Genomic DNA, 14,453 nt, shown 5'->3' with positions numbered 1-14,453 from the left:
TCAGCGAGTTTCTGTAAAGCCAGACTTACTTGCGCTTGAGGTGGAATGTAAACACTAACCAGAATGAGCGAGTGAAACTCCCGCGGCGAATAGAACGGCTTGCAGTTGATAAACTGCGTTTCTAGATCAGGACAGCACATCTTCTTTAACACAGTTACATCTGTACACCACCATTCATTGATGTAAAAGCATGTCCCGCCGCCGCGCGATTTCCCCGTTGATTCTGCGTCGCGATCCGCTCTAAACAGCTGAAAGCCCGGCAGATGGAGTGCGCTGTCCGGTATGGCGTCATTCAGCCAGGTTTCCGTGAAACACAGAGCAGCAGAGTGAGAGAAATCCTTATTTGTCCGAGAGAGCAGAAGGAGTTCGTCCGTTTTGTTGGGTAGAGAGCGGAGATTTGCGAGATGGATGCTAGGCAACGGCGTTCGAAATCCGCGCTTCCTGAGTCTGACGAGCGCTCCCGCTCGCTTTCCCCGTCTGCGCGTCCTGAAGCGCTTGATCAGCGCCGCTGCTCCTCTGATAACAATGTTCAGTAAAACGTCTGTATAATAGAAATCCGGAAAAATATCATGTGGTGTGTTCTGCCGAATGTTCAGCAGTTCATCCCTGGTGAAACTGATCGTGTTTGTTAAACAAAAAACAGGAAAAACGAACAAAAACAGTACAAACACTGGAGAGCCAAGCACTGAAGCAGCCATGTGCGGCGCCATCTTGGATTGGGGTAAAGGATGCATATCACTCTGTTCCACGAGCAGCTTTGGGACGTTCTGATCACCTTCTGGTTCATCTTATACCGACCTACAGGCAGAAACTAAAATCAGCTAAACCTGTATTAAGGACTGTAAAAAGATGGACTAATGAAGCAGAGCAGGATTTACAATCTTGTTTTGACCTCACTGATTGGAGTGTTTTTGAAGCTGCTGCCACCGATCTGGACGAACTCACAGAGACCGTAACATCATATATCAGTTTCTGTGAGGATATGTGTATTCCTACCAAGACTCAACTAAATTACAACAATGACAAACCGTGGTTCACTGCAAAACTCAGACAGCTACGTCAGGCCAAAGAAGATGCTTACAGGAAGGGGGACAAAGTCTTGTATAAACAGGCTAAATACACACTGGAAAAGGAGATCAGAGTGGCAAAGAGGAATTATTCTGAAAAAATAAGGACTCCGTTCACTTCGAACGACTCAGCATCAGTGTGGAAAAGTCTAAAGAAGATCACCAATTACAAGACACCACCCCCAGCACTGTGGAAAATCAACGACTGGCAGGCGATCTGAACGAGTTTTACTGCAGGTTTGAAAGAACACCCATCACCTGCCCTGAACACCTCTCCACACAACCGTTCACACCAATAACAACTCCTGCAACCAACCCTGAATGCCTCTCCAAACAACCGTTCACACCATTAACAGCTCCTGCAACCCATCCTGAACACCTCTCCAATCAAGCACTCTCACCATTCACACCTCCTGCATCCCCCCTCTCCCCCACACCTGCAATACAGATCAGTGAGGATGCGGTGCGCCAGGTCTTCCGGAAGCAGAAAAGGAAAAAAGCACCAGGCCCAGATTGTGTTACACCAGCCTGTCTGAAATCCTGTGCTGACCAGCTGGCCCCCATCTTCACAAAGATCTTCAACAGATCACTGGAGCTGTGCGAAGTCCCTTCATGCTTCAAACGCTCCACCATCATCCCCATCCCAAAGAAATCCAAAATTACAGGACTAAATGACTACAGGCCTGTGGCTCTAACGTCTTTAGTCATGAAGTCATTTGAAAAACTGGTGCTGGCCCACCTGAAGGACATCACTGGACCCTTGCTAGATCCTCTTCAGTTTGCCTACAGAGCAAACAGGTCTGTGGACGATGCAGTAAACATTGGACTGCATTAGAGCTGAAACAACGAATCGATTTAATCAATTAAAATCGATTATTAAAATAGTTGTCAACTAATTTAGTCATCGATTCGTTGCTAAATAACTTTTATTTGCCGTAAGCGGCTCATTTCGGGCATATTTCAAATCTGCGGTGACCAAAGTGTGGCAGTAATGAGCCACCGGAGGTTTTACTCAGCCAGTACAGCAGGAGAAGTAGCGAATAGCCAATAGCTGGCCTCGTTTTATGTCACGTGCTTCCTGAAACAGCGTCTCTGCAGCATTCAGCGTGATGTGGGAGTACTTTACTTTGAGCCTTCAAAAAAGAAGAGTAACCTGTAAACTCTGCACTACTGAACTGTTTAAGGGGCCGTTCACATATCGCGTCTTTTGCGCGCTCAAGTTCGTTATTTCCAACACCGCACCGCATCGAGTTAAAAACATTTCAACTTTTCAGAATGCCGCAAGCGCTCCGCGTGTCATGTGACAAGAACTAAATAATCAGCTTCATCCTTTCCCGTAACAACGTTAAAAGCTCAGCCAAGATGAAGGAACAGCTGATCATAGCTGTATATGGATTTCCATTTTGAAATAAATTTAGTAGCAGAGCTACAAGCGATTTTTAGAGCTGCAAATCTATTTATCCTTTGCTGAAATTTCCACGTCTTCAAGGAGAGAGCACGTCATGGTCACTTAGCAAAGGCAGACGCCTCAGGGGCGCTTCTGCGCGAGCGCTTTGGAAAGAAGGAGAAAGCGGTGCGCCTAGCGTTTTCCACGCGTTTTTAGGCGCGATATGTGAACGGCCCCTAAGACTTTTATTCGTGCAGATTCTCCAGTACAATGTTGTTTGCAAATGTTTAGTTGTAAAAGCTGATAACATTGCTTTTTAACAGTTAACATTTAAAGCTTTACAAACATGTTCTGTGATCAGTTTGTCGTTTACCAGTTCATAATTCAGTCTTGCAGCTTAATTATGACTGAATGAGAGAGGTAAATGTTTAAAGATATTTAAAATGCACTTTTTTTCTAAGTATTCACTGCTCTTTTTCACAAAGCAGGTTTTTTTTGTGTGTCCAATTTTTTTTTTCTGGACAACCTTCTGATGGATTTTACTCTAAATTGTGAGTTCCATTCATGTTTCAGGCCATTGGCACTTTATTCGAAGGATTGTTTACAATTTCACAGCATAAGCTATAAAGCTGTTTCCCAGTAAATAATAAAATACAACGCACTGCAATCTTATTCTGTTTTATCCTTATTCTTTGTGAAAATATGTTCTGAAAGATTCCTTAAGCTTTGTTCGGGATGTTAAACTACTTTAGGAGCTCTAAGGACTGCCATGGTGAAAACATTATTTGAAATCTCCTTGTGAAATTTGCTAGAGTATGGATCAGTGTTCTGATTGCAGAAGAGTTCGACAAAGGATCACTAACACATAACAAAACAACTCCAGGTATATTTTTGATGAGGATATGACAATGCAAAATGGTTAAAATCTCTTAAAAATCTATGGTGAATGATAAAGACCCTTTATTTATAATTTACTTGGGGGGGGGAGAAAAAAAAAAAAAAAAGTACATAAACCGATTAATCGTAAAAATAATCGGCAGATTAATCGATTATCAAAATAATCGTTAGTTGCAGCCCTAGACTGCATTATGTTCTGCAACACCTAGACAGACCGGGGACCTATGTGAGGATCCTGTTTGTGGACTTCAGCTCGGCTTTTAATACGATCATGCCAAATCTCCTCCTGCCCAAACTAACTCAGCTCTCCGTGCCCACCTCCGTCTGTCAGTGGATCAACAGCTTCCTGACAGACAGGCAGCAGCTAGTGAGGCTGGGAAAATACACATCCAGCACCCGTACAATCAGCACCGGAGCTCCCCAGGGCTGCGTTCTCTCCCCACTGCTCTTCTCCCTGTACACTAATGACTGCACATCTAAGGACCCATCTGTCAAGCTCCTGAAGTTTGCAGATGACACCACACTCATCGGCCTCATTCAGGATGGTGACGAGTCTGCTTACAGACAGGAGGTTAAAGAGCTGGCTGTCTGGTGCACTCTCAACAACCTGGAGCTTAACACGCTCAAAACAGTGGAGATGACTGTGGACTTCAGGAGAAACCCCCCTGCACTCCCCGCACTCACCAGCATGAACAGCACTGTGACTGCAGTGGAGTCATTCAGGTTCCTGGGCACCACTATCTCTCAGGACCTGAAGTGGGACATTCACATTGACTCCATTGTGAAAAAGGCCCAGCAGAGGTTGATACTTCCTTCGCCAGCTGAGGAAGTTTAACCTGCCACAGGATCTGCTGAAACAGTTCTACTCCACCATCATCGAATCCATCCTCTGCACTTCAGTAACTGTCTGGTTCAGCTCAGCTTCTAAATCGGACCTCAGAAGACTACAGAGGGTAGTCCGGACTGCTGAGCGAATCATCGGTTCAACTCTCCCATCTATTCAAGAACTGTACTTATCCAGAGTGAGCAAAAGGGCTGTTAAAATCACTCTAGACTCCTCACATCCAGCACACTCCCTCTTTGAACTGTTGCCATCTGGTCGACGCTACAGAGCACTGAGCGCCAGAACGACCAGACACAGGAACAGTTTCTTCCCTCAGGCAATCCATCTTATGAACAGCTGATACACACTGAACACACTGAACACACTACACTTTATATTTATATACACATACACTTAATTTATCTAACACACATACTTAGTATACACTTAAATTTTGCACATAATATACATGTACATACATAACTGCATTTTTGTAATATACCTGCCTACAATTGTCAATTTGTATATTGTCATTCCTTGTCTACTTATTTGTATTTTTTGTATTTTTATATTCTTTTATTATATGTTTTATGTTCTGTCGCTGTCATTCTGTTGTACTGCGGAGCTTCTGTCACGAAAACAAATTCCTCGTATGTGTAAACATACCTGGCAATGAAAGCTCATTCTGATTCTGATTCTGAAAAAGAAGGAGAACCTTGACAAGCAAAAGGAAAGGAAACTGAGGGAAGCTGTGAAGGTCCTCTCAGCAGTTAGGGTTTAAAAAGTAAAGAAAGGTTCCACCTCTTCTGTTTGTGCTACAGCCTCCACTTCCTCCATCCCTGGAGTTAAATGCAAACCTGCTGCTACAGCCTCCACCTCCTCTACGCCTGGAGTTAAACGCACTGCTGCTACAGCCTCTACCTCCTCCATCCCTGGAGTTAAACGCAAAACTGCTGCTACAGCCTCTACCTCCTCCATCCCTGGAGTTAAACGCAAAACTGCTGCTACAGCCTCTACCTCCTCCATCCCTGGAGTTAAACGCAAAACTGCTGCTACAGCCTCTACCTCCTCCATCCCTGGAGTTAAACGCAAAACTGCTGCTACAGCCTCTACCTCCTCCATCCCTGGAGTTAAACGCACTGCTGCTACAGCCTCTACCTCCTCCATCCCTGGAGTTAAACGCACTGCTGCTACAGCCTCTACCTCCTCCATCCCTGGAGTTAAACGCACTGCTGCTACAGCCTCTACCTCCTCCATCCCTGGAGTTAAACGCAAAACTGCTGCTACAGCCTCTACCTCCTCCATCCCTGGAGTTAAACGCAAAACTGCTGCTACGGCCTCCACCTCCTCCATCCCTGGAGTTAAATGCACTGCTGCTACAGCCTCCATCCCTGGAGTTAAATGCACTGCTGCTACAGCCTCCACCCCTGGAGTTAAATGCACTGCTGCTACAGCCTCCACCTCCTCCACCCCTGGAGTTAAATGCACTGCTGCTACAGCCTCCACCTCCTCCACCCCTGGAGTTAAATGCACTGCTGCTACAGCCTCCACCTCCTCCAAACCTGAAGTTAAATGCACTGCTGCTACAGCCTCCACCTCCTCCACCCCTGGAGTTAAACGCAAAACTGCTGCTACAGCCTCCACCTCCTCTACCCCTGGAGTTAAATGCACTGCTGCTACAGCCTCCACCTCCTCCAAACCTGAAGTTAAATGCACTGCTGCTACAGCCTCCACCTCCTCCATCCCTGGAGTTAAACGCAAAACTGCTGCTACGGCCTCCACCTCCTCCACCCCTGGAGTTAAATGCACTGCTGCTACAGCCTCCACCTCCTCCATCCCTGGAGTTAAACATAAAACTGCTGCTACAGCCTCCACCTCCTCCAAACCTGAAGTTAAATGCACTGCTGCTACAGCCTCCACCTCCTCCATCCCTGGAGTTAAACGCACTGGTGCTACAGCCTCCACCTCACATGGAGCAACTCCTGCACATGTAGTTGGTAGTCAAACACTGAAACGGGTGTCTGGTGTAGCCAAGCTTCAGGAATATGGTTTCACAGCCAAAAGGCAGAAGAAGTTAAAAGCACTCTAGAAACTTTTGCACAAGAATAGCACTTTAATGGTGGTGCTGTTATTTTATCTTTTTTTTCCTGTTAATTAAGAGTTTCATAAAACATTGTTTGGTCTTATAAGATAAATAAAAACATGCACTGAAAAGTTATGTAGATGGTTGATTATTTGTCAAGCTAAGTTTTTTTCTTTTTCATTGATTAAAATAGCTTTTAAAATACGCCATCTGGCAACATTAAAGCGGTTTAAAATGTCTCCCCTTAAAATGCTATTGTTCTCAACTATTTAAAAATTGAAAGGAATATGACTTGGCCTGAAATAAATTTCAGTCAGAAGAATTTTTTTCACTTTAATCACATAATTCTATACACACATACTTACATTTTTAGGTATTCTTGCAAGTATTCATTCTCTTAATGAGTTTTTGTTCTGCTTGTTTGCATTCAGTTTAGACGTAACCGTTTAATACATTAATACCTTGCCAAGACATTTAATCCAGGAATTGAAAGACAAATCCTGTGATATTACTTTGTTACCGTCATACTTTTGACATCTCTACTTAATAGTCTAGCATTCTTTCTCCTACTGTAATGACACCATAGGAGATAACTGACGTTAACTGGTGGGGTCAGAGCCAACTACCTTAGTTACAACCGAAGATTAGATAACGTGTGAGAAACGGATACACCCTACGTCCATTAACTCCAATTCGTTGTTGCTAATATGGCAGCATTACACCTTTTCAGTCATAATATTTGGCATGTCAGTGAGCAGAGAGACTGCCATCAGCCAATAGCTATATTCGTTTAGCGATAGTGTACATATAAACACAACATCTTCCAATAGTTCCTCTCTGCTTTTCTTTAGCATACCGACACACTTCGCTGAGATCATCAAGATGCCTTTTGGGAGGGAAGTGGTGCTAATTAAAGCATCCATTTAGCCCAGCGCTCGACAACAGACACTGAACTTTAGCAAAGCAGTAGACCTTCAAATAGTCTCCAGTTAACTACAGCGTGCACAGTAATGACAGGTTAGATCCTTAACCCTCATACAACTCAAACACAACTAGAGACATACAAAATGGTTCACAAAACAAGTGATTTACATATTATCTGAATGTGTTTAATGAATAAGGGCAGTTTAATGAAAGATGAGTGCAAAGGAGAGAGCTGCTGTGAAATCTTTTTTAGCATGAAAGGGATGAGTTTCTGAAGTGAATGTGGAACAATATTGAATTAGCTTTTTTCCATGCTCATCAGAAGAAAATTGGATCACATTAAAAAACATGACCCGAGAAGATTTGCATTTTGCATATTACTTATATTGTTTTTTTTTGTTGTTGTTTTTTTTATAACAAAAAGAGGATATTACTAGAGCCCGACCGATATATAGGCCGGCCGATATTATCGGCTGATATGAGCTAATTACATTTAAATCGGCATCGGCATTTATAACGGCCGATGAAACATGAGAAACAGAGTCTCATGCTTCACTCATGTTATGAGTGTTGCATAGTGTGCCCACCAGAGGGAGCTCTGCAGCTCCAGAGTTAACAACAGCGCCAGAAGTCCACTACAGAAGAAAGCGATCAACTGTTTTGACGGTGAGTCTGTCGTTCGTCATGTGAAATGATTGTAGATTTAGTTCATACCCTGTATATAAAAACTGTGTGGTAGTTCTAGCTAACGGTCCTATCATTATTACTTCTAAATATTCTGTAACATCACTTACAGCCGCTAATGCATTGCTATATTAGATTAGCCACAAAGCTAATACCATGTTTATCAGTGGAAGAGCGCGAATGTTAATAGGAGGTCAAACTATAACGTTAGCGTTTAACTTATTCTTATTCTATTGCGGTGTGTTTCCCACATAATGACCGCATAATTGGGCCTTTCACACAGGACGCGGTATGCACGGCGCTTGCCGCTGGGTTCAGCGTTGCCCTTCAGATACAACGCGATTTGCGCTGCGCTATGGCATAGGCGGAGTTTTAAAAACGTTTAGCGGGAGCTCTTTCATAGTCTGTTCCTCCTCCTTTCAGTCAGAAGCAAACATGTATCTGTCCCGTTGTAAGAAGCGAGCGATAGCGCTAGTCCTGCTGATGAGAATTAAGAGAGAAGCAAGGAAGAAGAGGCTACCCTCAGGTCCAGAGAACAATTTGGTGAATTCAGGCTGGTTACGTTACTCTAACACTAATAGCTTCCTTTTCAGCAGGCCCCTTAAATGCTTGCTATTAACTTGTTTGAAGGTGGTTCTTCTCAAAATTGACAGCGGTGTGTTCATGACACTAACGTTAACCATTCAACTTCGAATTGATTCCGTAATCTTCCGGTAATAGTAGGCAAGACGATGTTTTGATTCAGACTGCACAAAGAGAAGAGGAGAAGATATACGGGTCTGTTGTGAATGTGTCTGTGAGAGCAAATATAGTGTAGTTACAGTAGGTGCGTCAGAAATGATTAAACCAGAGGGGACATGTAAATAAATGTGAGATGTGTGGAAATGTGTGGAAAATGTTGAAATAATATTGTTAAATATAAGTAGGTAATACCTATTGCTTGACAAATAAAAAAAAATATATATATATTTCTCATTTTTGCCTATGTAGGAGATCCCAGTTTATTATTATTATAATTCTAATGATGACATGAGTAATGATACATGGTGATATTATTAATACACATGCTTATTCTTTCTCTGTCTCTCTTTCTGCCTGCAGATGGCTGAAAAAGGTGAATGCTGTAGCAGCAAAGTGTGGGACTACTTCTGCAAATACTTTAACTTTAGTATTATAATTTATTTACAGTACACACACAGACTGTTAAAACCAGCTTCAACTGGAAGAAAGTAAAAGTGTTAAATGTTTAAAACCAGACTGTTTTTTGATCATTAAAAAATATATACTTTTGATGTGCAATTGTTTAGTCATTGAGACTGTAATCTAAGGCTTTTTTTTAACATAATCCATTCTGGAAAATGGTTTATACAGCCCACATACATAGAACAGGCAGATATTTTGCTATTGAATGTTGTGTAAATGTAGTTTATAGGAAATGGGTCTAATATCCAGATTATTTTTAAAATCAAAATATCGGCTTATAAATCGGCTCTTTTCGAGTTAATATCGGCATCGGCCCCCAAAAATCCATATCGGTCGGGCTCTAGATATTACCAGTATTCTCTGCTTCAGGCCTGTGATATCCAGCTGTGAGATGTTTCAGCAATCTCACCCTCACCTTCAGCAATCCCACCCTTTACAGTCACTTGAGAGGGACACGTCTGCCTCCAGAACTTTCTAAATCTAGCATGACTGCTCTCTGCTCCTCTTTGGGGGGCCGATTGTGGTTAGTGCTGCACTAAATCAGACCTGTTGATGTGTGGATGGCATGTCACTGGTCTGAAGTGACGAGACAGTTTCTGTGTGGGAAGAGTGGACATATGAACAAACAGATGCGATGCGATGGCCTGATTTTTTTTTAGCTGCAGGTGTCTTTACAGGGAGCAACGAAGACGAATCTATTGAGTGAGCTGTTGTGCAGATTTCAGTTTATGCCATTAATAATTCATAGCTGTCAAATATGGCCCTGGGCTAGTGCAGGTTAGTAGTTAAAGCACTGACTTGGTTTATGCAATGAGACGCATGCTTGATTCCTCTTTGTCACACTCATCATAACTGCCTGGTATTGTTCTATTTCTTATACTCTCTGTGTGTTATCTTTGTATAGCAGGACACAAGTATCTATAGCTTTCTTCTATGTGTCTTGATTTATGGCCATGTACGTTTGCTGTTGCCAGGCAAGACTGTGGGTGTGTGATGGGGATTGGGTTTCATTTTACAAGGTGATGACATAAATTATAACACACAGAGTCACCCAGACTGCCCGGCAGCCAAGATCCAACCTAGATACATTGTCCAACCACTTCATTCCTTTTTGGTCTTATTAACCTGTTTGCGCTGAAAACACTAGTAGAGTTTTTGTTTTTGTGTGGATTTCATGGGTACGTTAAAATCTGCACTTGAAGAATGACACACCCTATTACTCAACTTTATAAACAAACCAACCTGTTTGCACCTGTCCCTTGTATGCAAATGCATTTCGTTCATGCATGACACACACACACACACACACACACACACACACACACACACACACACACACACACACACACACACACACACACACACACACACACACACACACACTCATGATTCGTCAACTCTTCCCATAGGTTGACTTAAGACTCTTAATTTTAATTTGAATCAATTAATATACAGATAATAATTTTGTTGTTTCGTTGGAAAATAAAAGTGCACTGATCCTTGCAGATGTAATGAACACTAAATTACTACAATACTAAGTGCTTGATCTTTCCTTAAAATATATTATCCCAACAATAAAAATTCTGTCCTTTACTCACCCTCATGTTGCTCCAAACCTATATGACTTTCATAAAATATTCAGGGGAAAAAAGGTATTTTTTGTTTAAATAATAAAAAGAAACGTTTGTCAAAATATTATCTTTTGTGTTCCGCAGAGATAAAGTCATACAGGTTTAGAATGACATGAGGGCGAGTAAATAATGACAGAATTGGGGTGAACTATCCTTTAATCACTTTCAAAGTTGTTGACTTTAAACCTTCCGTGACATCTGAGGAGTACTGATATAAGAGTTACAGCAGAAGGCATTATTATTAGTATTTAAAGATCATTTCGATATTACAGAACTTTCGCTTTCACTAAGGCCCACCTCTAACTGTTTCAACAAGTGCACAATTCTCTTGAATTACTGGAATAGTCAAACCCATTCATTTGTAAAGGCTGTCCACATTCTTTCAACCATCTGTTTGTCTGTGTGTATAATAGTGTTAACGCGCCTGTCAAAATATTGGCCACACCTATTCATTCTTCATTATTACTTTTTTATTTTTTTATTTTGCAACAGTAGCAAGTTTATTGAAACCAATTATAACGTGACAGTTAAACTATATATATCATGTGCTGCATCCTGGGATGACTTTAAAAACCGTAATGAAGAGGTTCTCATATGTGACCCTGAACCACAAAACCATTCATATGGGTCAATTTCTTGAAATTTCTACATCATATCATCTGAAAGCTGAATAAATAAGCTTTCCTTTGATGTATGGTTTATTAGGATTGGAAAATATTTGGCCGAGATACAACTATTTGAAATCTGGAATCTGAGGGTGCAAAAAAACCTAAATACTGAAAAAAAAATCACCTTTAAAGCTTTCCAAATGAAGTCCTTAGCAAAGCGTATTACTAATCAAAAATTAAGTTTTAATTTATTTATGGTAGGAAATTTACAAAATATCTTCATGGAACATGATCTTTACTTATTATCCTAATGATTTTTGGCATGAAAGAAAAATCGATAATTTTGACCCATACAATTTATTTTTTTTTGGCTATTGCTAAAAATATATCCCAGTGACTTTGGGCTGTTTTTTTTTTTTTTTGGTCCAGGGTCACATATATGTCTTCCATCACTTTTGGGTAACACTCCTCTTCAGATTTGCTAAGGAATCTCTTTGTCTGGAAAACTAATATCAAGGTTTAAACCGTAAATTTTTATTAGTACAGCGTAAGTCACGTATGCCCAAACAAACAGACACATAGTGTATATTTTCTTTGGTCTCGCTCTTTAATATGACACTGAATTGCAGTTGTGAGTTATTTAGCCTGTTCAACCAGTGTCCTTTGCAAAAGACAAAACAAAACAGAAATAGTCCACACACCCACATGCTTAATATTGTGCTTATTTAAGGTACTAGACCCTATATGCATGTCAGTGTCATTGTTTCTATGGGACCAAGCAGGTTTTGAGAGTCGATACCCTTCCCAGTGTCCCCCATATGACATGCTATACATGTGGGTATTCTCACATGTATTCTGCTGTATCGCTGGGGGTAGAGGGGTGTATTAAGGGGTAACTGAACTCCCCCTCTGGCGCTGGTTTGAAAATCTAATGCGTCCCTGCAGCCTTTTGATCCACTTTCAAGTCTCTCACCTACCAAATTAAAAGCTGACGTCTTGCTTTTAGAAATAGATCGTTTGCGTAGTGTTTGTCTTGCAGATACAGAGACGGCATAGGGCGATTGTAAACAGGGTTTCAGGCTCCATATGCCAGGCAGCTGATTGTAAAAAGCCGACACCTAATCCTGCCACCGTGTGCTTCATCCGTCAGCTCAGAAACCCCCCCCCCCCCCACACCCCCACCCCCCCGGTGTGAGTGAGGCTGGAAGCGTCTCCTCAGACCGCCAGATGATGACCTGGTCTGGACCAGAGACTTTAATCTCCTAGAGATTAATGGTTGTAGCTTTATGTGCGGCCATGACTGCGGAGGGGGATACAGTATTTGCCTGCAGTGCTGAGGTTCCTCTCATTTGGCTGGCCTTGTTGCTCACGGGTGTCACCGTAACTGTTACTCATGGACTAGATATGCTAGGATGGTTTATTATTAGCAGTTCTACCCCATTCAGTCATTGGAGGAAGGTCTGAGGTGCAAAAATAAAGAGGTAACCACCCTGAGCCTGTCTACGTGCTGTTTACAGGGATATTTTAGACCTAGAAGAGCCCACATATTTACTGCCAGAGGTTGAATGTCCTTGCCATTTGACATAGAAGAGCAAAGCAGTTACAGACAGAAGGATAGGAGAAGAGAACGGAAAGCAGGATAGAGGCTGTATGGATAGGGGGACGGTCTGACAGAGAAGGGAAGAGACAGAGACTCAGCCCGGGAGGAGGAGCTGCTGTCCCAGGGCTGGTCCCTGTGCTACAGCGGCTCACTCTCTGTGTGTTTGCACCGTTTCTCATGCCGTGATGAAGTCTCGTGGAGAGGCTGTGGGCTGGAGAGAAGCTCGAGGACTCTTCCGAGGTTTCCAGTCCCCCTGCAAGGCACAGGCTGTCTGCTGGAGAGGGGGATTCATCTGAAGACCATAAACACGCAAACACTCGCTGGCTGAGTGTTCTTTTCTTTTTTTTTTTTCTTTCAGACAGAACTTTTTCTTATTTTTGTACTTCTCCAGACCACGGCAAAAGGACCACCAAGATGAGTCGATGGCTCAAATGCACCTCCATGTACTTTGTAGGTATCAAGAGATTCTCCAGTGGTATTTTTCCCTTAAACTTTGCTATGCTTTCAGTTCTTTCTTTTTATGGAGAGACATTTGATTCTGAATTGAGTGAGTGTGCTTTTGGGACGTCTTTTAGCTTAGACGTCTCTTGAAAAGCTTGTGTGAACTTGTAGGACCATGGCAGGCTTAAAGCATCTTTTGTTAATGCAAAAGGTTTTTTTTTTTATGAGTAATGTGTATTAAGACTACTCTAAAATATCTATTTCCTCAGGTGTTTCTTTGGTTCATAAGTTATTTAGTGTCCTGGATGGCTACAAGCCTTTATTAATTTATTATTGCAGTTATTATTTTATTTTAATTACATTTTTATTGACATTCGACGTAAACATAAACATTTCCATTTCAATCAGATGCTTAGAAAAGTGAAAAGTTTTGTTTGGTTTTTTCAATTTATGTAAGATAAACCTTAAAACCATCATTTTTATTTTGTTAAGACTTCGAGCCTTTCGTTTCCTGTTGTGCTTTTGAATATTTGAATCGATGGTGTGCTGGAGTTGTTAACATTCCTTCATTCAGCTAATTCCACTTGAGATCACCACCCTGATCATTAGGAGATTCATGAACAATAGGTGTCACCTCAGCAGCTTTATTGAACTTGACACTGCTGTCTTTCTGTACATGCTGATATTATGAGTGTTCTGATGTGTGTCTCTCTCTATCCTTTAGAACACAGACTGGAATAAGTATGATGACAAGCTGATGAAGGCAGTGGAGAGGAGGGAGGTGGACAAGGTTGCAGCAGTGCTCGGCAAGAAGGGCATCATCCCCACCAAACTTGACGTAGAGGGCCGCTCTGCGTAAGTATCCCTGTCACTAAGGATGGGCCACCATGGTTGACTAGTCATCCAACAACTGATTAGGCTATTAGATAAGGTCAACTAGTTTGTCTAAATTTTTAAATCTAGGTTTAAGAAAGTGTGTGAAGTTAAACAGTCCTATATTTCAAAGCTTGTTTCCAGAATCCTGCGTTCTCTTCCTATTCTTTGTGTGTGGTCTAACTGTTTAACTTAAGAACATGGCCTTAAGGAACGTGGCCTCTCTTGATGG

At 41.9% G+C, this 14,453-nt stretch overlaps 1 protein-coding gene across 2 annotated transcripts in view; it reads left to right on the top strand.

Moving 5' to 3' along the window:
• Window positions 1-14,453, top strand: part of uacab (uveal autoantigen with coiled-coil domains and ankyrin repeats b) — a 51,204-nt gene that overhangs the window by 18,870 nt on the left and 17,881 nt on the right. Inside the window, exons 1-2 of one of the 2 annotated variants that reach the window (XM_059530890.1) lie at window positions 12,838-13,357; window positions 14,073-14,203. In XM_059530890.1, coding sequence (XP_059386873.1) covers window positions 13,322-13,357; window positions 14,073-14,203 — 167 coding nt within the window. In that variant the 5' untranslated portion in view covers window positions 12,838-13,321. Of the gene's footprint in view, window positions 1-12,837; window positions 13,358-14,072; window positions 14,204-14,453 lie in introns of those variants that run through there. The other variant, XM_059530881.1, reaches the window with a different exon arrangement.

Source organism: Carassius carassius, chromosome 3, assembly GCF_963082965.1.
Source record: "Carassius carassius chromosome 3, fCarCar2.1, whole genome shotgun sequence".
Classification (NCBI taxonomy): domain Eukaryota; kingdom Metazoa; phylum Chordata; class Actinopteri; order Cypriniformes; family Cyprinidae; genus Carassius; species Carassius carassius.
The sequence above is the reverse complement of the archived record's forward strand: the minus strand, read 5'-3'. Positions and strand labels throughout refer to the sequence as shown.